At 40.1% G+C, this 26,325-nt stretch overlaps 1 protein-coding gene across 4 annotated transcripts; it reads left to right on the forward strand.

Moving 5' to 3' along the window:
* Positions 1-2,804: 2,804 nt before the first annotated feature.
* Positions 2,805-24,379, forward strand: NAA30 (N-alpha-acetyltransferase 30, NatC catalytic subunit). Of its 4 annotated transcripts, XM_069783138.1 has the most exons (5): positions 2,806-2,933; positions 3,238-4,167; positions 11,647-11,770; positions 13,807-13,862; positions 21,060-24,379. In XM_069783138.1, exons 2-5 carry the CDS (start codon positions 3,241-3,243, stop codon positions 21,195-21,197), a joined length of 1,245 nt encoding a protein of 414 aa, XP_069639239.1. In that variant the 5' UTR covers positions 2,806-2,933; positions 3,238-3,240; the 3' UTR covers positions 21,198-24,379. The 4 variants fall into 4 exon arrangements, with proteins under 4 accessions (XP_069639242.1, XP_069639240.1, XP_069639241.1 ...); XM_069783141.1 differs by lacking the exon at positions 11,647-11,770 and having other exon boundaries at positions 2,805-2,933; XM_069783139.1 differs by lacking the exons at positions 13,807-13,862; positions 21,060-24,379 and adding an exon at positions 13,143-13,795 and having other exon boundaries at positions 2,805-2,933.
* Positions 24,380-26,325: the final 1,946 nt, after the last annotated feature.

Genomic DNA, 26,325 nt, shown 5'->3' on the forward strand with positions numbered 1-26,325 from the left:
AACAATGGAGAACATTTTAGTTGGAAGGAATTCTACTTCCATGTCAAAAGCTCATGTCAAACTACTTCCCCTTCTTTGAGGAAAAAAAAAAAAAAAGAATGCTTCTTTGTTAAGCATTGACCTGCTCCTACTGTTTATTGCCCAGATTAAGTATATCTCAATATTCTGTCTCCAACATCCTTATTTCTGGTGCAGCTGGGATGTCACCTTTATTATGGCAGGGAACACAGCATGTTTAGATGTCCATTTTACACCAAGGTTTCCTTGAGTTCAGATCTAATGTCGAGCAGCTGTGAAGCTAAATAAATCAATGTGTAGGTACTTGCCTTAAATACTTAAGAGAAAAAGAGGAAGGCCATCAACAGCTCCCTTTCTTTTCATAGTTAGCGGAACTAAGTTTCCTAAGTGTATGCTGTTTTCTTAACAAATAACCCACAGAAACCCCCAAGGTCACAGAGTTACTGAACAAAGAACTAGAAGCAATGAGGCTTGTGTTCAAGCCCCATCCCTACTTTGGAAGGTGAGGTTCCCAACAGCATGAGGGTGCTCAGTGCTGCTGGAGGCTCAAAAAGCAGTGAGAGGAAATCTAAGGAATAAAATGCACCTAAAGCTATTTAAAAAAAGGTGCCGCTTCTGATTCAGAACATTCATTTAAAAAGCAGCTGTTGTCATAGTAAAGACAAGAAATAAGACAACTAAGAGGCACAGTAGGCACTCAGACTGAGAACATCTCAACAGCAGCCATAGGACACCTTCCACCTAACTTCACAGAGTGACAGTGGGGGTATCTGCCCGAGATGAACTAATTATGCTGAATTCCAGTTATTTAATGGGATGATGGTGCCTTCAAAGCAGAATTCACCTGATGTGCTTTAGAAATCTAGCTGAATCCCAGCCCAGGAGTGCCCTTTCCTCTCCACTGACATTAAGGGGAATCAAAGGCACCAGCTCAGAGGTGTCTGTCCTACCCTTGTCCACCTTTGGTCTGACAGATCCTAACTATGGACAATGAACTGTTAAGATCAACATCAGAACTAGGACCTTCTGAGTTTGGAAGTGGTTCAACAGGTATTGGAAGTGGAACACAAAAAGTTACCAGGGTGTTAGAGAGCACACAAGAAAGGCTTTTTTTCCATGGTACCTGTAACCTCATTGTAGGTAACAGAGTGTTTTCACGATAAGTTAGATCATCTTCACTCTAACAATGTTTGCTGGTGCTGGATCATCTTCATAACACAGATATCACCCTAACACATGGCTCAGACACTCTCAGTCACACTGCCACAACATGGCAAGTGAGAACAGAATTTGGGCCATCTCTACACTGACATTTGTTTGCTCTTTCTGTTTAAATTACCTGAGGACAGTGAACATAACAGCACTGCTGGTGTGCCAGAGCGGTTCTGATCAGGCCCACAAGCATCCTTTGGTGCCTGAAAACACACACAAAACTCCATTAAACCCTTGAACAAAATTATGTATGTGAACACCTTTGCACAGCAGGTACAAGTTGTCTAAAAGCAAATCGGCAGAGCAACTGCAGGACACATAAAGCCAACATGAATAGAGATAACATGCATTAATCTTTCTGAACAGTCTTGAGAAAGAATAAATAAATCTAAAAGCATACAGAGACCCATTTCATTCTCAGAATTTAAGTATTTCCATCAGTGATTACTTAGTAAAAGCCTTATGATTCACTCACTTTCAAATAGCTATTTTACTCTTTTCCTATGTTACTTCAGAACTCAGCAATCCGTAAATGGAAGCCTGTAACCCCATAGTCTCTTTTCTTCCTAATTAAAGAATCCTGTTAGGACACGTAGAACAGTTGGTGGATTTTCCTTTTAAGTCCAGACCTGTCACTTCCTTGAAAAATAACTGTAGCAAATAAAAACGAGGAAGACTTAAAACAGCCCTGCAAGGCTTTCATGGGAGAAAAGGAAAAACCCACTATTTCTCTGCATTTTGAGGGGCCATGTGTGCATGTTAATAGAATCCTCACGTCTAAAGGCATTGTTTGTTGTGAAAGGTATCTAGTAGCGTGTTCTTAAAACAGAGATTATTTAATGCAGAACAGCAGCGGAGATCGCTTGAGACTGCTTCTTTCAGCGTTGCCAAGTTTCTACTGTTATCACTTGCACAACGCAGTCCAAGGCCTGCCTTTGCCTATCCAGGCGAGGAACGACGTCCCTCACGCTGCCTTTGAAGGAAGAGGAACAACTCCTGCGCTCTTCTCTCATTTGCAACAGAGCGTCACCAAAACGCTGCTGGCTCCTGTCCCTAGACTAAACAGCGTGGCAGCGTCCTCGTGGGCAGCGTCCTCGTGGGCAGCGCCCGTGCCCGCTCAGGTTTGGGCTGATCAAATAAAGAAAGCGCAGACGCTAACGTGAGCCTCGCCTGGGGCGTGAGCGAAGGCAGGGCAGGCAGCCAAGGGAGACGTTCGAGGGCAACGGCGCCGTTGCCGGAGCATTCAGAGGTGCAGCTGGCGAAACCTGCGTCCACCGACCCCGGGGCACCGGCCTAGGCCGAGCGGGCCCCAAGGCCCGAGCCCGACCCCAGGGCCGGCCTCACCCGGGCAGGCCGCGACCCCCACAGCAGCCCCGGGAGCGGCTGCCCCGACCCTCCTGGGCCTGTCAGCGGGGACGACGTGCTCGCCGGGCCGCAGGACCCCGTGAGGAAAAGACGCCGGGCTCCGGGCGGCGGGGCCGGGCCGTCAACGTGAGGGCGGCCGGGTCCCGCCAAGCGTCCATGTCCCGCCCGGCTCCGTGGCGACGTCTCCCCGCCCCGCCGTCGCTAGGCGCCGCCGCCAAGGGAGGAAGTGTCGTAAGGGCTGACAGGAAACTTGGCGGCGGGTTACGGCAGCGGCGGCCGCGCTTGGCGGCCGCTGGATGAGCGGAGAGTGGGAGCCGCGGCGCTGAGGAGACGCGGGGGTGAGTGGCCGCGGCGGCGGGCGGGGAGGCCGCGGCGGCGGCGGGCGGCCGCCCGGGGCCCGCAAAGGACCGGGGAAGGGCCCCGGCGGCGGCGGTGGGGGGAGCGGGACGGCAGGAAGAGGCGGCGGCGGGGCGGCGAGGCGGGGCCCGGGCACCGTCTCTGCCTTTGTTCGCGCCCCCCCCCTCACACGCACCCCCCCGCCCCCGACCGCGGCCCGTGAGGCCGCCACCTCCCCCCCGTCCCCCGTCCCCGTCTCGTCTGACGCCCTCCTCCTCGGTGAGTTTGTGTCGGTCTCTCCCGTAGGATATGGCCGAGGTACCGCCGGGGCCTAGCAGCGTCCTCTCCCCGCAGGGGGACACGCTCTCCCCCTTCCCCGGAGGAGGAGGAGGAGGGGGGCTTGCTTCCTCCTCCTCTTCCACCTCCTCTGCTGCCGCCGCCGCCGCCTGCACCGGGGCCCAGGACGAGGAAGCCGAAGAGGAGGAGGAAGAGGAGGGACCCGCGGGCGGACGGGAGCGGCAGCAGCGAGGAGGAGGAGGAGGAGGAGGCAGCGACGGCGGCAAGGGGGGGCCGCAGCAGCACCGCCACCACCACCACCATCCCCCGCACCACAACCACCAGCTCAACGGCCTCATCAGCCCCGAGCTGCGGCACCTGCGGGCCTCCCTCAAGAGCAAGATCCTCAGCTCGGAGGCAGGGGCAGCCCCCGAGGGGCTGGAGAACAAGCGAGCCAGCAAAACAATGGGCTCCGGACAGCAGCAGCAGTCATCGCCCCCGACCACAGCACCGTGCTCATCCCCCCTTACCAACCACCTCCCTTCCCAGGGAAGGACTGCACCCTCTCCTCCTCCTTCTCCCCCAGCAGCAGCAGCAGCAGCAAGAGAGGACAGGAGCCAGCCTGCTGCCACAACTACGACTGCTGCTAAGACTGCAGGCCGCAATGGACTGGCAGGAGAGACTGGCTTGGAGGAGGAAGAGCAGGAGGAGGGGGATGAAGGAGGGGAGGAGGAGGAGTCCTTGCTGCTACTCTCCGGGTCCTTAGCAGCAGCTTGCAGTTTGAAAGGCTCGGGAACGGACTCTCAGCCCGAGGAGGACATAACGATACGATACGTCCGATATGAGTCAGAGCTGCAGATGCCCGATATCATGAGACTGATCACCAAAGATCTGTCTGAACCCTACTCCATTTACACATATAGGTATTTTATCCACAACTGGCCACAACTTTGCTTTTTGGTAAGTGCCAGAGGGGGCAGGGAGGGCAGGAATTGGGAGTGGTTTGGGGCTGGGGAGGAGAGGATTAAAGGGTTGACGGTTGTGGAAATACTTACAATAATCTTTTAGTGGATAAGGCCAAGCTTTTTTGGAAGTACCTGTCTTCCTAATGAAGTCCCCTTGTGACCTGTGCATGTATAAGTAAAGCATATGCCTGAAGTTCCTACATTTGTTAATACATGTTTTAAGTGGTGGGGAAAGGGTCTGAGCACAGGACTAGGATCCAGGAATTCAAGGCTTCTAATTTTGGTTTTGACATTGACTTTTGTGACCTTTGGTAGTTCATTTTATCATTCTGTCTCAGTTCCTAGGTTTGTATTTAAAAAAGAAAGTACCTAGTCCACTAGTGTCTTACAAGTGCTTAGTAATTCTTGCACAATGGTTTTAAAACAGAATTCAGCATGGCTAGCATATAAATGTTAGGTGATACATAGAGAGACACTGTGAAAGGCTTTGTAGACTTTTTATCTGTGAGCTTGCTTTGAAAAAGACAAGTACAACTGTTTTGCTTCTTACAGGTGTGATAGTGTGTGCAGCATATGGAAATTCTTGTGCTGCTTAGATTGTCTTGCTGTACTAACGATGTGTTTAGTTTTATATGCTTCCTACAGCACTATTGAAAAGACTGATTTAGCTGTCACCCTGTCTTTCTAAATCTTTAGCACTTATGGAAGAACTTGTGTCTCAGTTGGAAAGCATGCTTTTAGGATGATAATTCGTCCACAGGTATATGAAACTGAGTACAAGTTGGCCTGAGGAGTATATGTGTATAGTGGGAGCTTAGCTGTGTTTGATTTACTCATAGGAAAACTTACATCTGCAAAACAGAACATTGATGGGAGTGTATGGCACTTCCTTGCTAAGGTAAATGATGGATTCTTCTCTCTTGATGTTTTAATCAAGGCTGGACACCTCTCTGAAAGGTATGATTTAGCCAGAGCCAAGGCACCCTTCAATTCTAGAGTATCTCTGTAAAATTTTAATAGGATATGAGTACAGGAGGTGAGGCTAATGAAATCCATCTGGCCTTAAACTTCCTGAATGTTCTTGGTTTAGGGTCTGGTATAATTTATAGTGGGATTTATATGATTTATAGGAGGATTTTCAGAACTGTGCCTCTTAAAACCCTGAAGAGGGAATACAGTAGGATTATAGGAAGTTGAGCGAAGCATTACCATCTGGAACAAAATAGAGATATGAAAATATTTGAAAATGTTTGAAATGGCAAAGTCATGTTTGCCATTATAAGGGTGCTGATCAGAGCAGAATGGTATTTTTCAAGCACTGAGCTATGTGTATGACTGATTTACCTCATACTGAAAATAAATGCTTGCAAACTAGAAATGTCCATACTTTAAGCACCAAGTGTATCGCTGGTAATGCCAAGGTAATGTTGGATACTATTAGATCACGATGCATTTGTTTAGACTTTAAATCTTTATTTTTTTGTTGGGGAGTAACTTGAGAATTTTGTTACAAAAAGAGCAATGGCAAGTTGTTTCACAGAGCACTAAAATGGGTGATTTTTGATAAGTGCATTCAAAGAATAAGATATCCCTCAAGGAAAAGAAAGTGTCTTCAGCTTATTTTGTAGTGACAGTTGGGGTTTTTTTTGGTAGCCTTGAAGAATCAACAAACCTTTACTTGAATTCTGTGTATTTGCCTTTTTTTGAAGGGTGGAACAATGTGAAGTACATAAAACTGCAGAGAAGAATATGTGGCTATGAATGTTTAAAGCTAGCAAGTTGTTATCTACTTAATGATTTGAAGGTCTTGCAGTATGTTGAGTCAAATTTGATGGGGTTTCTTTGTGTCTGGTTTTAGTATTTTTAAGAGGTTGTCTTGAAGAATTTCTGTTCTGTAAAATTTAATTTGTTCCTGCGGTTAGTGGATTACTGAACTACTTCTATGTATTAAGTCTCTTTAAAATATTTATCTTCAGTCAGGTACTGCATATTGCAATTAGCAAGAACAGTGTCAGGATGGTGAACAGAGGCATAGTGCCTGATCTCACAGAATCATTTGTCTTTAATGCCTTACGGCCACACACCCTTTTGGTTTCAGGTTTTGGTTTGGTTTTGACTGGTCTTGGGGAGAGGGATTAGACTGCCATTTGACTGTGTTTGAAAAAAATATCTGTAGGGGTTCAATCAATTCCTTTACTGAACTTCACCATCACCGTTTTTAAAATCTTACAATGCATACTCACCTGTCTTCATTGCATTGTCATAGGCTCCCTTCCCTTTCTCAACATGTGAGGGGAAAGTACTAACACCATTTCAATTGAAGATGGTATGTGTATTTTCCATGAATCGTCAGCAGTTGTCCCTTGCTGATATTTATTCAGTAAACCATCTTAAACACCATAATTTTGCTACCTAGCATTTTGGATACCTGACAATGCAGAGCTGTTTTCTGGGGGCATTATTAACATTATTCCTGATGATGATTATCTCATGGGTTTGAAACTTGCCAAGTTTTGGCTTGGCCTTCCCAAGGTGCACCGTTGCTTTAATGGCTAGTGCAACCAAAAGGGCTGCTTGCTTTTCCTTTCTGTTCAACTACCTCTTCCTGGCTTGTGCCAACCCTTGTGTTTCTCTGATTTGGGAAGCTAAGATAGCCCTCCCACCACCACCATATATTTATAAGTGTGTGCGTATATATATATTTTAGGGTCAGGTTTCTATTGGTTTAGAGCTCCAAATATATTCATAGTAGGATGTCATAGGCACTGGTGTTGGTGCAAGAGAAGAGCTGGAGGGAAGGTATAGGACCAATCCTAATTAGTTACTAGCATGGTTTTGCTGTATCAAACCATTTCCTAACTGTGTGCTCAAAAAAGTGGTTCATATTCTACTTTAAAAGGATCCGGAGATACTAGGAATCTTCAAAACATGTTCATTTTAATGTCGCATTCATCCGTGTAACTGTCTTCCTGACTTTAGGGGTAACAAATTGGGAATACTTGATGATCAGTTCTGATGTGTTACACTGCAGCGTTATGTGACTGAGCTGTTGCAAGGTAATAACCTTTTCCTCCATAAACTGCAACTGTCTGCTTAAACTCAGGTTTTGCCTGCCTTTGGAAGAGCAGGTTTGCACTGTGTGCAGGGTGTGGATGCCCTGTGAATGCCTGGTTTTCACTTATTCCCAGGAGCTCTGTCAGCCCAGTTTCTCTTCAAATGACCTATGATAACCACTCTGTCAAAAAATAACAGAGGAAAGGGGTATCTTTTGTTTCACGTGAAGCATTTTTAAGCATTGCTACAGCTTTGTCCCCATATGGATTGTAAATGCATTTTCAAAGTTGTAGCTTCCTTTTAAAGTGTTTTTGCAGCTTCTAGTCTCAGCAGTGTTAAAGTTCTAAAACTTTCATTTAGAACTGATACATTAAATATTTCAGAAAATTGTTTTCAAATACTTTAGCATGGGAGAGGTGAGCTTAGGAAACCTTTCTGTGTGCCAAAGTTGGGATAAGACAGGATGTAATAAAAGCAGAGTTCTGGCTGAGTGTTGTAACCTCTCCTGTAATTCACAATACTGCACCACTCAGCTGCCTTTTAAGAAAAATCTGGAAAAATCTGTGCTTTTATGGGGTTCTTAACTTTGCCACCAGCTATAGCAGCATTTACAATTTAAACTTTCACAAGTTTAAAAATAACCTATTAATTCCATGTAAGTGGTTTTAAATGTGTTGTAAATCCTAAATGACTGCAGTTAGGATCTTGTTTTATACTAATACTTTGCCTTTTTTTCTTCTTTTTCTAATTGTATTTTATTCAAGAGTCTAAGTGTACTTCATGTTGAAATTAAGACTTGTAAGACATCATCCCTGTTTTTCAGTTGCAGAAACTTGGGGCATAAAAGAACCAGAAAAGTTAGGAAACTGTCTGGGAAGTCTTCCTAGCTTCATGGCAAGACGTAAGAAGAAATTCTGTAACATCCATTCCCAATTTGCAAACTCTCTCTGTATTCTGGTTTCCTCTTAGGGAGTGATCATGGTTTCAGATATGGGCTTGCTGTGCTACTTCTCACTGTTAGTGGCTTTGTGAAAACTTCAGTCATTGCAGCATCTGAGTATTTAACAACAGCTAGTGTTAGTTATTCTGGCAATGCCCTTGCACAGGAGGGAATTACTCGTGTCCAGTTTCATAGAGTGGGAACAGAGCGACTTAGTGATTTGCCTGGTATTGTAAAGAGCTCTGACTGAACTGCCAGACTTTAGGTTAAAACCCATTAGCCTAAATGTATCCTCTAATGGCATTCAGTAACATGATCGCTAAATGTAAGCCAAAAGATTCATACAGAGTTGTTTCTGTGATACTTTGGGATGGATTTTGGTGCATGTGTGAAAGGGAAGCTGTATTGCAGTAGCACAGGTTCTACTGCATTTGAATCGCAAAATATTCCTCTTTTGGGGGCTAGTTGGTTGTTTTAATCTTCTTTAAATGGGAACAAATGTCACAGGATCTGGGTATTAAACGCATACTCAGACTGTGGCTGACAGACTTAATGCCATCTTCACTAATGAAATTAATGCCAATTGTTTAATTTTGTGAAAAGTAATGTTCTTGCTGATTGACAGACATTTCTGTGCTCACTCTTCTAGTAATACATGGTTGCAGTACAAAGATACTAAAATCTAGTTTGTTTTAAGCATTTAAACTTATTCATAAGAACAAAGTTGATGCAAATATTGGATTTGAATTCATGTATGTTAATCCTGCTAATGACTTAGATTGAAGTAAATCTTATAGTACTCTGTGGGGTTGTAATATATAATAGTAACTTGGGCTGAATTCTGTTTGTAGAAACTTGTATGTTTAGAAGTACTCTCATATACCTGAAGAGAAAATTTGGCCCATGATTGTCTTTTCGTAAATGGTGTTGTATGGGAACTACTTTTTCTGTCTCCTCCCCACTGTCCCTATTTCAGCCTGGCTTTTTTTATTTACACAGTTTAACCTTCTCGAGGGTTTTAAATTACAAAGTTTTACATCACATTTTAGGTTCATTTCCAGCTTTAGATGACGTTGGAGAGAAGGAGAAAGGAGAGGCCAGGCAACAAAAAAAAAAAATCAAATTGAGGGGGAAATGCAGCACTCCCTCTGTAAGTGGAACAACAGTAGATTAACTGGCAGTCTTACCTGCCTAAAGACAGAGAAATAGATTTAAGTGTTTGGGGAACTGCTAATAAAGTCATACTTTATTCAGCTCTCTGGCAACAGTGGTAAAACCAGTGGGTATTCGCTTCTTTGATCACTGAAACAAAATTCTTTGCTGTTCATTTAGCATTTTAGATATATGATTCATGAACATAGCTTTTCTGAAAAGTGCCCTAAAGAAGGAAAAACACAGATATGCAATGTCTAGAATGTCACTACTCTTGAAGTGTGTAAAAGATGTATCTTAAAAAATTCTCCACATGATGGTTACAATCAACAATTTGCACGTGTTCACTTCAGGGCAAAGCATAACTATAACATGCTAGTTAGTGGTGTGCTTTTTTTTTTTTTTTTTTTAAAGTGAGGTATAAGATTACATCTAGGTACTCTGCATAATTATAGCAATGTTATGAACAGTCTGTCTGATGATACTCTTTATTTAACTCCCTGGTTTTCTCAGGTCTGAGCTGAGATACAAAACTTGCCTTGAGCTGACACTTTGCATAGACAGTTTTAGTATAAGTACAGCTTTTCTTTTCTGTGGAATAAACTGTATTTTGGAACAAATGAAAGACTGCTTAGAGGCTGTGTATTTCAGTCCATTTAGATCATGCTACAGTTTTTGTTTGCTGTTTTAAAACCCACTTGTTCAGATTGTTCAGGGTTGTTCTTGGATACTGCTAAAAAATGTGTTTTCCTGCCAAATAAAAACTTAGCAATAATTGTATTTGCCTGATGAGCTTAAACTATATTAGAAATGGCATTAGGATCATGCTGTATCATAGAGCTTTGGAACTCCAGCTTGTACATTTTGGGCTGCTTCATTTCACCTTTGATACAGCTCCTGGTTGACAGCTAACTTGGTTAATAACCCGCCATCCAGGCAGAGATGCTAGAAGACATTATTATTCTTGGGGTGAAAAAACTGTCTGTCTGTGCCTGCAATATGATCTGCATGAATATATCTTCTGTCCATACAGTCTTAGCCTATAAGCTGTATACAAAAAAGTTCAGGTGGTTGGAGGCTATGGAGTATATACCATAGACTTTGGAGAAGCGAGCACTGGGTTCACAGGTGGGCTGCACCGAGGCCTGGCAATACCAGCTCTGGCAAGGCCTTTTCATTTGACGTGTCTTACTGTTGTAAATTTGGATTATCCAGAAGCACTTGTGCCGGCACATGCTTGTGCCAATCATGTGCTGTAGTCCCGGTTTAGTTGCTACACTTGAGCCGAAGGCTAGTTCCCCCCTGCAGATACAGGTCTATCAAAGTCTGTGGATCCACTTATACACCCATACGTACAATTATGAGTTTCTCTTTTATCTCTGTCAGTCTTTCCTGAATGAATAGTAATTCATTCTCCCCTTGGATGCTATCCTACTCTGCAGCATTATTCAGTTTTACTGCTGCAGGTTATAATGTCATTAATCTCTCATGCTGCCTAATCCTTCAGTTAACTTGACTTAGTTTTTCTTACACTCTTTCTCTAATATATTTCATGGTAAAATTTTTGTGAACACAGTGGTTGTGCAAGTGGTTTGATAAGTGTTTGGGGAGGAGTTAGGTTCTTTTCTTTTTGTTTTTTTTTTTTCCTAATATTTCAGAATAACTACATCTCCTTGACCATGCTTTTTGTGACAATACCATTGGGATTAACTGTCAGTGCATAGCTCTTAACAAATGAAATCTCCAAACAGTTAAAATGTGTGAAATTAACTGTGTGCTTTTTTTGTTTGTTCTTTGGGTGTTATATGACTGAAAATGACAGTTGCTAAAGATTAAACACAGCAACATTTTTCTCTGATCCTTTGTGGCCTTGACATTAAAACCAGACAAAAATTAAGCGTGTTATCTACCACAGCCTTTGTACATGAAAATTCAGATCACTATAAAACAGGAATGGACTTTTTTTCCCTCTTTGGCAGCCCATACGAAAGGGTGATTTATGCCTTAACGTGGTCTTTCCCCCCCGCCCCTTTTCTATCACACATGTTCTTGCCTGTAGACTTCATGGAATAATAACATGGTTCTCTCCAGGACAGTTCATTGGTTGTTAATTGACTCATAACTTTGTTTGAATGTAATAAAGAAATAAGAGTCCTTTAATCTTATTTACACTTTTGGAGACGTTTTTAAATTTTATTTAGTTTTTTTTTATAGCTTTATGCAAACAAATTTTGTGTGGCTGTTTCACTTAAAATGAACTGGTTTACTACTTTTGGTAGCACTATAGATCACAAACTGAGAATGCATACGTGTATGTTTGTCTTTAAGGCCATGGTAGGTGAGGAGTGTGTAGGTGCCATCGTCTGCAAGCTGGATATGCACAAAAAGATGTTCCGCAGAGGTTATATAGCCATGTTAGCAGTGGATTCCAAATACAGAAGAAAAGGAATTGGTAAGAATAGCCTTTTTTGTTACTTCTTACTTAAATCCTGTAGTTGGGATAACTGTAGCTGTCATAAAGATTTAAGCAGAACTGAACTTCTAGATGTGGTGGTTTGTCTGTCATCCCCGCCTTACTCAACCACACAAGCTCCCCAGTAGCTTTTTTTATTTTGTTAAAATAGCCTGAAATGCCCTATGAGATCTACATCAGGGATACGGTAAAGCTAAAAAGAAAGGCAGTCAGCAGCCCCTTACCTCTGCCTATTACAACTGTCAAATAACAACAGTAGGAATTGCTTTGCGTTTTTATATGTGCCCTCATCACTGTATTTCTGTGTTGTGTTCAGTGTATCTTTTTTCAGTGAACTTATCCCCTGGCTTTCCCCTATCAATTACGCATATATTGCCCATTGAGGAGAATGTATGTACCTCCTTGTATTAATAAGTGAAGAAAAATAGTTGTGTATTGCTACTTGAATGACTGCAATGGAGATCTGTTTTGTGGGAAGTTACATGACAAAAGAAATCACTCTTGGCAGGGAGTTTGCCCTCCATCAATCAGTTTTGCCCTGATGAGGGGATTTTCATTCTAACACCAGTTATTCCAGCTGGCTTAATTAAAAACCTGTTCTTATGGAACTTTATTTTTTTATGTTGGTTATTGTGAAATTACATCTCGTAATATTTTTAACTTAAAACGTAGACATCAGCTTTAAAGGCTAGAAATGAGCTTCACCACTCATTCACACTGAACAGCTCATACTTTTGTGATTAAAGACAGAAAATTACTTGCAATGGAAAAATTCGGCCATACATTGCAGAATGGTACCATTGTGTTTGTTCTCCTCTTCAAAAAGAAAAAAAACCTCCAGAAGACTTGAAGCACTATGTATTATCATGACTGTTCAAGCATGTGTGGGGTTTTTTTTTTCTCCAGTGCAATTCAAAAGCCATTGTTGGTTTCTGTAGTGGAGCAGAGGGAAGAGGATACTGAGAAATCACTGTCTCCTTTCCTTTTAGCTGAGTCATGAAGGAACCTGCCATAATTTAATTGCAGGTGCTTGGATTCATAAGTAAATAAGAACTAATGCTGTTATTATGAAGGCCTCTGCAAGATTTTTTCCCTTGCTTTAGTCAGTTCATTATTTTAGAGTAATATAAATAGATTTTATATTTAAAGCCTTACTTTAGCATTATGTATGTTGACTTTTTCCTACATTTGCCACCTTGCTGTTTCTCAAAGTGTGCTGTTAATCTGAAGATTTGTTTTTTATGTAGTACGGTTTTGTCATATGTTCAATGAAAATCTTAATTTATTAAAGTTTTGAGAATACTTTAAAACATTCTCTAGATTCCTTGGGGTTTTTTTTCCTTTTCCTTAGCCTTCTTATGGAAGTGAGATTTATGCAATTTCATTGAACAGCAGTTTTTTCCACTAATAACTTTGAAATCAACTTTCAATTTCACCCCAATTCTACAGACAGGTAGGGATATTACATTTGTAGAACTGTTGTGAAATAGATGAAAATAATGATAAAGAATTAAATTAATGCTTGACTGAGGGGAAGGGATGGGCTTCAACCATATTATTAGATACTAGCAAATCCAAATGGGAGTGAGCCACAAGAAAAGTAGTTTCATAAGTTCTGTTACTAATAGAAGTATTTGTTTTAGTAAGAGGAAATTCCCTTGGAAGATGAATGTCCTTCAAGTACGTGCCAGCAGATTTTGACTTTAAATGCAACAAAAAGGAATGAATCACATCTTGGAAGGCTATATATAACACTAAGTTAAACATAGAAGCCTGTTTCTAATATCCTTGTGTTAGAAGAATCTTGCGCTCAAGCTGAGTCTCTGGATAACTTCACAGATTATTTTAACGTTCAAACTTGAGACTGCAACTTGACTGCAACTTCTTGTTTCTTTATTTCTTTCCTCCCTGCTTTCCCCAGGTGTCATGTCATGTAGGTAGCACACATGTTAGTCATATATAAACTAGCATCTTTTGCCTTGCAACTCTGACACTTACTGAAATCTATATTACAGGTACAAACTTGGTTAAGAAAGCTATTTATGCTATGGTTGAAGGAGATTGTGATGAGGTAAGATTTTATAATCAAAAACTTTCATAATGTAAATGGTTTGCATTCTCCTATATGTGGATTCATTTCACAGGTTTCTCTCCTACAGGACTTTTTTTTTTTAGGTGGGGAGTGGGTTGGTAAGAAGCTGTTCCTTTTATAATAAAAGGAAAAATAGCCTCAGAAAAACGTATGGCACAAATAGGAGAAGGATTTTCTAACTTTGTCATAAGGGCTCAAATTCAGTGTCTCAGGTTTTGTCTTACTTTGTGAAGCTGCCTCAGCCTTCGGTTGCAGGCATGTTTTCCTCCAAGGACTAGTTTAAGGTGCTACTGACTAGTGTAACTTGCATGTTGTGTGTAATACTTCCGTACTTAAAGGATACACAGAGGTACTGGAGTAGTATGTGCTGTAGTATTGCAGAATGTGGTTTTATCACAGCAAGTCATCAGGCTATTCTGACAGTGCGTAGCTATGCTACGTAGCACTAACAGAACTCTAATGATCTAGCATGTCAATGAAAACTTGGAAGGAAAGTGACTGAATCACTGTCAAACTTTCTCTGGCCTATGTGTTAGTAGTCTTTCCTTTTACCAGATTACAGTCCTTTTTTTTTTTTTTTTTTATATATATATATATGAAGCAACTAACTATCTTTATGTGCTATGTTTAACTTCTGAGGAACTCTTCCTACATCCCTTAATCTAGTTATCTGTCCCTTTAACTTTCATCTCCTTGGTACAATGCAATTGTTAGCTTGTTCCTGATAAGTGACCACTGTGTTATTTCAGTGTATCATAGTTAATGATCCTTTGATCTCTCTGTTATCTTGTTTCAACTGCTCCCTCAATTGTCCTACTGCGGTGTGGTGAAGTTTCTTATGCAGAACTACAATTTTTGTTGCAGGACTTCTGGCACATACTCTGTTTATTTTTCCACTTGTGTTATGCCTCTTGAAGCATCCCCGCATATGTTCTGACTTCATTCATTGTTTGAGATATTTGTCCTTCCCTTCAGATTCTTTCATGTCTCTGCTTACTGGTGTCTTTTTTTTTTTTTTCTCTCCCTCTAATTTATGCTGTACTCTGGCAGTATACTGCAATCGGATAGTTCTGTAATTCTTCAAGTTCTTTGTTTTGGCTTGTTGCGTCTGTCATCATATGTAATATGCTTTGCTCTAATCTGTTTTACTCCTTGATACATTGAACTAATAAAAAAAAAAGAGGTTTTTGTTTGTGGTTTTTTTCCATGGCTTTCCACTACGGTCTTGAATTCATTTGCCATTGCTAGAGTATTCAAGATTAAAAAATAATTGAGGAATAGTATCACACTGTTCACATCGCAGTTGGAGAATTGAGATGCAGAGAAGTGAAGTGAATTGCCTACTGTTGTTAGAGTCAGCAGTAGAACTGGCTATTTCCACTCAAGCTACCAGAGTTGCGATAATTACCATATGATTTATGAGTGTATGTATACTACTTCTCATGTAACTTTATTTCTAAATTGGACTATCTAACAGGTATATGCATAATGATCTCTCCTATGTCTGTCTTTTTTTTTCTACCACTGTTGTATCAGTCCAAGAGCCCTTCTTACTGTTTGTCTTCATAAAAATGAAGTAAATGTGATAAGGATTGCAGGCTAGTCTGCAGTGAGACCTCATTAAGTCTTAGTCACAGATGTTCATCTATGGTGCTGTATAAATGCTTTGTACTAAGCGCAGAGGGCATTTTTCAGAGAGTGTTGCTGTCCCTCTTTAATGGAGGGTGCTACAATTCAAGCTCCTTGAACTGTGTGCTGGGCGGGTGCAGGCATGTTTCAGTTCCAGTTTGGAAACTGTGTAACCGTGTTTGTGGGATGATGACTCTGAACTAATTATGCCCTGCTTCTTGGTGGCTTTTGCATCAGCTGAGTCTTGTGCTGGCAAAGAATTTTGAAATGGGAGCTCATTATGCCCGGGCAGCATGGAGAGCAAGCAGAGTTTATTTTTGACTTTCTAGTTGGTCGGTAGAGGCATACCCACACTGATTTGATATATTTATGTTGTTCTTTTTCACATACAGGTCATCTACAACCAAATAGCCAATGTTTTCATGTTTTCTTCTTTTCTTTGCCACCAAGTGTAGGCTTCTTCCAGATATACATAGTACAAAATAATTATGTTGGTTACTTGTACCACAGGGTGGATCGCAGAGTTTTCAGTCATGACCAGAAACTGAAAAATCCAACCAGCCACCAATTAAAAGCTCTGTCTGACAGAGCCAAGACGCTTGCCCTCATCAGTTTTTGCAACAGTTGTTGGGAGAATGGTTTCTGGCTGTCTAATTGATGCCTAGAGCTGATAAAAAAATGTAGTAGTACATCACAGTAATTTGTCTTCGTGAGGTGTGTAAATAGTTTAATCATCTCAGCTGCTCTTAAGATATTTTTCTACATCCCTTAATAAAATCGGAAGCATGATGAAAATAAAAAGATGTTGCTACTTGATATAAGATGAACTGCAATTAAAAAAAATGCTATTTTCTGAAACTCGCTTGGAATAGGATTAAAAACATGAATATGCAGCTGTGGGTGAAAATTTTCAAAAGCTGCTTGGAAACTCCTCCCTTCAATCTAATTATGGAATAGATGCAGTAAATGTACTTAACTTTAATAACTTGTGGCATATAATCTGATAAATGTTTTGTTCAGTGTATTACTCTTCAAAGTACTGTAGATTGGACTTTTGAGGTATCGACATTGAGTCCTGAAAAATAAAGGATTTTTATACAACACCATAGATGAAAATCTTGAAAAATCACTACTGATGTGCTGGCATTTCAAAGTATGCTGCAATATTTTAATGCTTAAGGAAACTTTTTTTTCCTATAAACTAATTTTGTGGGAATAAACTAAGCCAAGCCTATGGAACGAGTGATTTACAGTGCAAGTTTCTGTGGTCAGCCAGCTGCCTAAGAGGTAGTTTATGCTATATGCAATGCTTCAAAGCTGAGAGGTAATATCCTTCTAGCCAGGGGTTGTTTCCTGGCTTGAGGAAGCTGTGGGGTGAGTAAGTGAAGAAGTGAATTGGCTGGAATGGAATCTGTGTGGAGGGGAGGAGCTGGCCATGGAGGTGGCCATGGCCTACATTAGAATAGAAACGAGGGAAGTGATCTGATGTTGGGGGTGGGTGGTTGAACTAGAAATAACCTTCAAGCCTGAAGAAAGTACTCAACAGCATGCTTTGAGCTGGAGTGTCTGGATATAACATTACAAAACTTGAGATATTGTGGTTTTGTTTTTTTTTTAACCTTGGTGACTTTCTCAGACATTTGATGTTAATGAATTCTAATATTTGGGGTAGTAAACTGAAGGTTTTCGAGATTATAATGGCCTGAGTGTCCAAAGTTTCCAATAGTTCACAATGATTTAGAATAACTTTATGGGCTGGTTGCATAGAAGATGTGAACTATGGAAATAAATGAGGTGAAGGTGAATAGTTTTGCTCCCATCTGCAAAGTTTTGAATAGATTTTTCTTCCAGTGTAAAAAAGGAAAGCATGTGCTAACTCCAGCAAGTTGGGTGTCTGGTTGGTTTTTGAAGATTTGCTTAGTTTTTACTGACAAGCAATTTTCAAAAATTATACTGCTTAAGACCTTCATGTGGAACTGTTACATCCCTTAATCACAATTAGAAAGGAGGAGTTGTTCATTCATACATAGGTTTTCCATCCGTAACAAATGACTGTAAGTAATCTGCATATGATTCATTCACTTTGTATTACTGAAATAATGTACCATGTAACTGGTAACTAATCAAAATAAGGCTCTAGTAAGTGGGACTTTTAAAAGCTTTTTTAAGCAAAATGTAGAATGTAAAAAGGAGTTGCAACTTCTCATGAGAATTTCCATTGAAACTTTAGGGTGATTTAAAGTGGGGGTTTTTGACCGCACCAGTAGGTGTGTCATTTTAATTCAGTACCCCGCTTGTAAAAATTAAATGTATGTTTTTAACCATTTCAAATAGGATTATATAAACTATTGACATCTTAGCTTTTTATTAATCTACAAATCATCTAAGGTATTAAGTGTTATATTTTGGGTGGTAATTTTCTTTAAAAGTTAAGGCAGTTAAACTGATTAAGGACACTGGAGAAGCACCCATAACTTGAGTCTGATGATACACCAGACTTAGAAGTAAGAATAGCAACTTCTTCTGTGAGTGCCGAGAGAGTACGTTCTTCATTTGCTTATTTGATCTGTCTGTATTCATTCAATGACTTGGTTTTTAAACTTGATTCATTTCCAGTGTGAACTGAAGAAGCAAGAAAGCTTGACCTGTCTATTTTTCTTCAGTTTACGAAAACATAATAACAAGAAACATTGCACTCTCACTACAGAAGATTTCTTGCTTCTAAACCCAGTTAAAATTAGACAGTTGAGATAAAATGTTAGGTTTATGCAATTTAAGACATAAGAGAAAGTAACAGCCTTCAGAAAGTTGCAACTTGTTCAGAAAATGCTGTTAAATCCAATCAGACCTTTGCTGGTCTCCAGGGGAGGATGTGGTTGTGTTGTTAGAGGATTTAACAGGCATATGTGTACAACAAAATAGACCCTGTGAGACGAGAAATAAACGTAAAGATTGAAGGTTTGGAGCTTGATTGAAAATCTCACACAGGAAGAGATGAATCCCTCACAAAATGAAGCTAATGGAATTTGGATAAAATATGACCGTGTTTCCCTTTTAGATAATACAAACATGTCTTTAGCCCTTTGAGGTCAACGTAATATGTTGAGATCAGGGAATTATTTTTCGTTCCTTAGAAATGCCAGAGCAAATCTCTTGCATTTGCTTTCCAGATGAGCATTCACTCAGGTGGTGGGATTCCAACAAACCTGATTTTCAACATTTAACCACTCCCTTAAATTCAATGATCTGCAGTGTTGGAAGTCTTTTAGCATTGCAAGGTGTTTGAGCTTGCAGTTGAATACAGACTTGTTATATCACTCTGCCAGGTTACTAAACTTTTATGAGACTGAATGCCATTTGTAGCTAAGAGTTCAAATAATAGTCTCCTGCACTGTGGATTTACATGGGTCAGATTTCCTCTTTGGCGTAATGCTTTGTTTTAATTTGAATTAAGAAGTTGTACAATGCGCATAATTGTGTAGAAAATAGCACTCTTCAGGAAAGTTATTGCATTTCCATAATTTGTTACAAAGTAATAGTTATCCATTTTAATGGATTAAGGATGCTAAGAGTACTCGATCAAGTCACAAGACTTGATAGTAGTAGTCTGTGAGGTGCCAGCTAGAGAAGTTCAATCTCTTAATTCATGCCATAAGACTAAAAATTGAATTAGGTTGTCTTAAGTGTGCAGGTACAACAGACTGTCCTGCTGTAATTTAAGAACTCTGACTGTTAATATTTTAATGCGTGACTCAGTTCCTTTTCAGAAGACGAACTAATTCTAAGTCTTATGTCATTCGTTGGGTTGTTAGCCCAGGTTTACTATTCTTTCAACATTATTACACTGAGAAGTGCAGGGGGAATTAGTCATTGGAATGTGGTTAGAGTGGCTTGAAACTTGAGTAATGGTCAAATATATACATTAAATGGATTTTTAAATCTTATTGAAGGTGACCAGTCTAACTGCTGGCTGCTTCCCTCTTTTACATTGGCTTAGCCACTCAGACTGCAGAAAACAAACCTGATGGAGAGAAAAAGGGAAGGTTTTTTTTTTACCAGGTTGCTTCTTGAAGCAGCTCAGCAACAAGCCTAGTGAGCTGGCAGAAGAGGTGAGGGGGAATGGAAATGTGTGCCTGAAGGCAGGGGGGCCACAGAGTCCTTAAAGTAGATTGATTTAAACTGCTGTACAAATACAGGCTAATATTTTGTTCCTGGTTTTCAGGAGAGGGGGGAATGTTAACCAGTTTTCCTGCTTTTTATTGGAAGAGAAGAGAGTCCTGGGTTTTGAGGTGGGGTGGATGACTCTTTCTGGACTGGGGGAGTTTTATATATGTAGTTCTAACTACACAGAGTGGGTATCAAATGCTGGTTTAGAAATAGCCACTAGTGGACTTAACACCAGCAGTGATCACTGGTTTGCTGCAGAAATTGCTTAGGCTGTATTTTCATTGTATGGTCTTTCTACAGTGTCCATCAGCTCTTGTTTAATATGTGAACGTACATTGTCATGGGACTGTATGTAGTCTAGTCAGCTTATTAGTTCAGCCTGTGTTCTTGCGCAACCATGATCTGTCCTTAATAGCAGAATCCTTAAATAATTGAGTTGGACAACAGTAGAGAGGCAGAACAAGTTTTTATTATTTGGAGTGGGTGCACGGCTTACCAGTTATGGCAAAGCTCTGTTCAGTGCGTTTGGAGAAAAGAGAGGAAAACAATTCAGAGGGACATTCTTCAGCAGTTTTGTAATTAACTTCTTGTTAACTCCAGTGTAGTTATTTGCCTGTACTTGAGACTTCTGGGACAATTTTGAGTCTTTGCTTAATTTGGACTACTCTTAGCTATTTATGACAGGACTTATAAACACGGGGGGGGGGGGAGATGGAAAAAGCTGCTCTTTCTTCCTGGTGTGCACTCTTGATTTGAGGTTGGGATACTTGCGTTGAGCACAAATATTCATTGTAAACATTGGGTCTGACAGCTAGTTGTAGAATGCTGAAGCCTGTATCTAGGTCTAAATCTATCGAATTAGAGGTCAAAGATATTAAATGACTAAAGAAAAGCTCATGTGCCAAGTTCTTGTGACATGCAAAAGTTCAGTTGCTCATTCAAAATTCGAAGTATGTTTTGGCCCCTGACCTGTTTGGTAGGTTGAGGTTGGTTAGTTTGTTTGGGGTTGTTGGTTTGGGTTTTTTGGGGGGGGGGGGGGGGGGGGGAGATGGTGTTGGGGAGGGGTTGTTTTGGGTTTTGTTTGTTTGATTTTTACCCTAGCTATTAAGTAATGAGTTGAAATACTATTTACAGCAAAGAACTAAAATCTTGATGTGAATGAAACTTATTTACAATTATGATTGTTGGTTAACTGCTATTTTTTTTTTAAATGTGGTAATGGAGATGGGTTGCTTAAATAAGTCGGGACAAGAAAAAATTAATTCCACTCATTGCTAATAAGTGTACCTTTAAATAAAAGCTTTGAAATTGTTTCAGTAGTCATGTAACTGCAACCGCTTTCTAATATGATATGTTTTCTTCTTTTTTTTTTCCTTAAAGGTTGTATTGGAAACAGAAATCACAAATAAGTCTGCTTTGAAACTTTATGAAAACCTTGGTTTTGTGCGAGACAAGAGGCTGTTCAGATACTATTTAAATGGAGTTGATGCACTGCGTCTTAAACTATGGCTGCGTTAAAAGAAACCATCACATCAAGCAACTGACGTCCCAACAGCGCAGAGTTGTCCTTTGCATGCAATGCAATTTGTACAAAATTGCTTTGCAGGTGGACTTAGTAATTTCCATGCAGCTCTTAATCTGTCAGTGTCTCATTGAGTGTCGCACATATTTGTTGCACTTTGGCATGGCGCATTTGTTCAGAATTAAAACCGATTGTTTCAAACTTCCGAGTTCTTTTGGTACCAGCAAGATGTGCCAGTTGATAGCCAAGATATGTTCATTCATTTGCAAGTCTACTGACTATTACATACACAGTGAACATTTTATCAAAGAACCTGTATGTGGAACGCGACTTTTGGTTCCAGAAAAAAGCCAATGTAGATTGTAAAATTCTATAAGTATACTAACATTTCATACAAAAATTGCCATAGTTTTCTGGAAAAAGGCTTCAATTTTAGGTTTTATTTTTCAATATTGAATTTTCCATTCTTAAATATTGGTACCTCAGTGATTAGTGAATGAAAAAAAATGTATTGTAGGGTGGGGTGTGTGTTACAATGAGTAACAGTAACAATTAAATTGCGTCTGCCAGTGCCTGTATAGATAAGTATATTTGTCTTCACCTCTAAGTTTGGAGTGCATGCTTTTATTCTTTTACTTTCTTCAATTGTCTTTGCAAGAAAATTTCTGCTTTTATTTAAATTCTGGATTTGATAATAAATTATTTCAGATTTTTATAATTTGGATACTTCTCCCAAACGAGGGTTTGGTAGGCCCTTCTTTTCTTATAGCAAGAAGTGTAAGCTATTTTGAAAACCTTGAGTAGCTGCTAAAAGAGAACCTGATGTCACCAGTAATTCTCTGCTGGTTTTGGATGCACTTTTTTCATTAAAAGAGTGAGGGACTTTTAAAAGAAGATATAGGAAATTAATGTAAATTGGTATGATTTTATTTAATCAAAATTATGGCTAGAAGCTCTGAAAAACAGCTATTTTAAGATAGTTGGAACAATTTTTTTGCAGATTCAGATTGCTTTGCTTCAGTGTTCTAAAATGCTTCAATCTTTGGTTCTTGGTCTTGGAAATAAATTTCAAGGTGCATTGTATCCATTTTTAGCTGCTCTCATTTTCTCTAAACTTATATGAGCTAAATTATTGGGGGATTTTTTTCCCTCCAGAATCAAAGCAGTGGGGAAGGACTTCTTTCTTTCTTTCTCCCTCTTTCTCGCATTCACTCTTGCTCTGTTTTTCTCTATTTTTTTTTTTTCTCCTTTCTTTAATTGGGCTTACATAGGTTTTACCAATACCCATCAAATTTTTTTCAGTAATTACAGTGTCTAGGCATTCTTGTTCAGTGTGATTATATAGCCCAGTTCTATGAATCAGTTGGGTTTTTTTCACTTTGGAAAAAAAAAATATTAGTTGACTTGTGGAAGAACCTATGTAATCTGTGAAAAAAGGATGAACTCTCAGTGAATCTGCTCTTCTGTAGTTGAGCATACTCTTCAGATTTGCCTTACTACACTTTTTTTTTTTTTTTTTTTTTTAGGGTTTGGTTTGAGTCATGGGTTTGGTTTTTTTTGTTTTCTAATTACTGTACATTTAAAAACAAAACCAACAAAACCCCTACCTCCAGTAACATTTGGAAAAGAGCCCTGTGCAGGAAAACTGGATTTAAAGGAAAGCCTTATTTTGCACAGACCAATCGCACATGGTGATGGGCATTTCTTACCATGTACAAATTATGAGTTGTATTTGAAAATAAAGATTTTTAATGGAAATTGGCCCTTCGGAGTTTTCTGCTTATAGACACCATTTGTACTTTTGAGGGGGTTTGTTCCCCTCAGTAAAGAAAACTCGTGTTTAAAATGGTGCCCAAGACAAAGCGTTACAAACTGGAGTCCGTTATTCACAGAACACGTTGGAGTTCAGCGTAAAGCCTGTATGTTGCCACTACTGCCTTGTGACATGATAAAACCTTTTGTTCACATTATCCCAATCCCTCAGGTTTGCCAGTTGTTCTGGGCAGCTTTTCAGGAGGTTTAATTCATTGTGAAGACTTAAATGTTGGTAATGTTAAATCAATCGAAAGAGATTTCTCTCAACCATGTTCCAGTGGTCCAGGACGTAGTGACTGCTCTGGCTTGCTTGAACTAAGGAGACGGATCAGGGAGGTTTCATACCTTGTTAACAGCTGCTGGACTTGTATTGCAAATTGCAAACTATGCTATCTTGTGTGTCTGCTGATGTTTAAAAACTGAAAAGCCAGACAGGCAAGTTTTCTATTGGTTAATATTTAAGCCGTGGGTGTCTTCAGATTCAAAAGCCGACTCGGAAGTTAGCCGAAATCACATTTTGTGAAGGCACTGCCAAAAACATCGCTTCTGAGCAAACTTCAAATACAATTCTGTTTGTTTATTGTAAGAAGTAATTGTCGCCATGCACGTTTTGAAAATACTGCGCAAAATAGGTGCACGTTTCTTTTAAAAGAGCACATTGCCTGAAAGGTTCTGATATTGCTGCTGTGTAACACACAGTTCACTACAGAAGATACTGAAGCTGTATGTGTTGGTTCATATTAAAAGAAACAGATTTGTTCTCTGTGTTGCTTGGGATTTGGATATCAAGTGGGAAGTTCCAAATTTGCAAAGAGAGGAAAATAGGTTTTCAAAGAAATCTAGCAGTGAAAAGTTGGTTATTTCTCATGTCTGTTGCTAAAACACAGTCCTCTCCCCCTCACCTTTTTGCATTGACAAATCTAAGGAGTTGATCGCTTTTATATTTAAATTTGCCCAAATGTTGCTATTGGCTGACATGTCGGTATGGATGTTTGCATTATATTGTGTTTTTAAGAACTAATCAGGTTGATCACTTCAAGAAAAGTAGGCATAATCTAATTGGCGTTGCATAGTACGTCACAAACTATTTTTCAGGGCACTGCAAGACATTGCTAAAACTGAGTGCTATGTTAAAAAAATTTCAGGTCTTGTATAAACATTACAACCTATATTGGAGTTCAGGTATCAGGTGGGCATCTATGAAAATATCAAGTGTATCTCAAAATACTGGACTGCTGTTTTGAGTGGATTATATTCTTCTGTCCCTTTATCCTTTTTGATGAGAACAAAAACAGTGGGGTTATGAAATGTACAAGCTGTCTAAATACAATGCAGTCAAATAAATGGTTAAGTTGTTTATCTATTTCCTTTTGAATGGAAATGTTCTAATGATTGTTTTGCTTTGTCTACAAAATATGAATATATGCTTATTCTTGAGAGAGAAATGGTGGAAAAAATTTTACAAGAGACTTGTTTATCACCACTTGATTTTCATTTCCATGCCTGTGTTGCAAGCATCTTGAATAGCATTTCAGTGAACATCAGTGCCATAGCTGAACTAAAATGGATCCTTTTTTCATGTCTATTAAGTTATGACTAATGTAGTCATTCTGGACTTTCCTGGGAGATAAGGAGTGGGTTTTTTATTATTTTAGTTGTAATACGCAAGAGTTGAGAACTGCTCGCAGCCCTTGCAAAGCTGAGAACTCTCTCTCCTAAAAGCGTACGGGGGATCCTATGGCTTTTAAAAATCCTTTGTGCTTTTATTCCCTCTACAATTATGTTGAGGCTCCTAAAACTTTCTGAGAATTGGCCAGCAAGTGGTGTGCCTGTTTGGCTGTGTATTTGTAAGAGGTGTGCAGATGAGAGTTGTAGCCAACTTCTGCTAGAAATTGCTGGCTGCCTGACAGCAGCTCCAAGTCTTTTGTTCCTCCAGCTTCTTTTCTGATTCCTTACAGCTAGCCTGGCTGATTACTAGAGTTCGTTATGAACTAAGGCTTCACAGGTGTAATACCACTTCTTACACTTCTTTCTATTTGTCCTCGTAGTGGAAACTGTTGCAGGTAAATAGAAATTTATTTCCAGCATCAGGAGCTGGATGCTGGGGGTTGCATGTAACTTTTTATCTGGTCATAAACCAGTGACAAACAGCCCTGCTGCTTATTTTACTCCTCCAATCCCTCCACGTATTGAATTCTGTGCAAGATAAGGGTTAAATTATTTTTCTTTGTCGTGCACTGCAGTGTATTTATAGCCCTAGTATATCTAGTTAGTATGCATGGGCTAAAATAGATTTGGAGAGGCCTAGCATTTCTTTTAATGTGAAATTATAAGAAGTATTTTCCTCACAGATAGTCCAGACTATGCAAGACTGGTTAGGTATTATTTTTAGGAATGAGCGTTTTATGTGTTGCCCACCAAATGCACACTTTAAAAATCTGTGATTTCTTTCATTATGCAGTGCAGAGGGATCCCGAGCTATGACTTGTACAGGGAAGAGAGAAATGTCTCTAGGACTGCAGAAAGTTTTTTGGTAAGGAAGCTGAGGCTTTTCTCCTTCCATTGCTATCTGACTCCCCGTGGGGAAGACAGGACTGTGACGACACTTTAGTCTTGATCATTGCTCTTCCTTGTTAGGCTCAAGGATAAGGTAGAAAAGAGTGAAATTCAAAAGAATTTTCCCATACTTGAGATTAGAGGCTGGACTGGATGGACACTTGGTCTGAGCCAGAGTACCAGTGTAGGACAGCGATGCTACCGCAGGGTAGGGAACTGGCCAGCTCACAGGGACTGCTTTCCATCTTTGCAGGCATTAGAGGCTGGAAAGGCTCTTGATTTGTAGACTTTGGATCTGGGGCTCTGGAGGACAAGTGGTGCTTTTGTTCAGTAATATTCCTTTGCCCTAGCACAGTGCCAGGAAAGCTGCCCTGGGGATAAATGGAGTTTTCTGTTCGTTTTCCTACCGGACCGGGGGTCTTTCCTCCTGCACAGTCGGAGAAGAGTGCAATATCCTGTTACAACTAAGAAGTGCTTTCTGACCTTGGAGTTTTCTAAAATGTGCCTCGTTAAATGATGATCAGTTCTTGCACCTTGCTAGGATTGCGTTTGGTGCGAACCGTTGCTAAAATACAATTGTTTTCTTCCTTCCTTCACTGAACATCTGTTACCGTTTAGAAAACACAGCTAAAGAAAAGAAACATCCCCCTGTCTCACTGCCAGCAATCCCTATTGATCTTTCTTCAGCTACATAGGATAGGAAAAAGGTCAAATTCAGTGTGTGATTTATGGTTTGCACAGTCCTCTGTCAAA

The sequence above is a fragment of the Haliaeetus albicilla genome, chromosome 5 (genome assembly GCF_947461875.1).
Source record: "Haliaeetus albicilla chromosome 5, bHalAlb1.1, whole genome shotgun sequence".
Taxonomy (NCBI): domain Eukaryota; kingdom Metazoa; phylum Chordata; class Aves; order Accipitriformes; family Accipitridae; genus Haliaeetus; species Haliaeetus albicilla.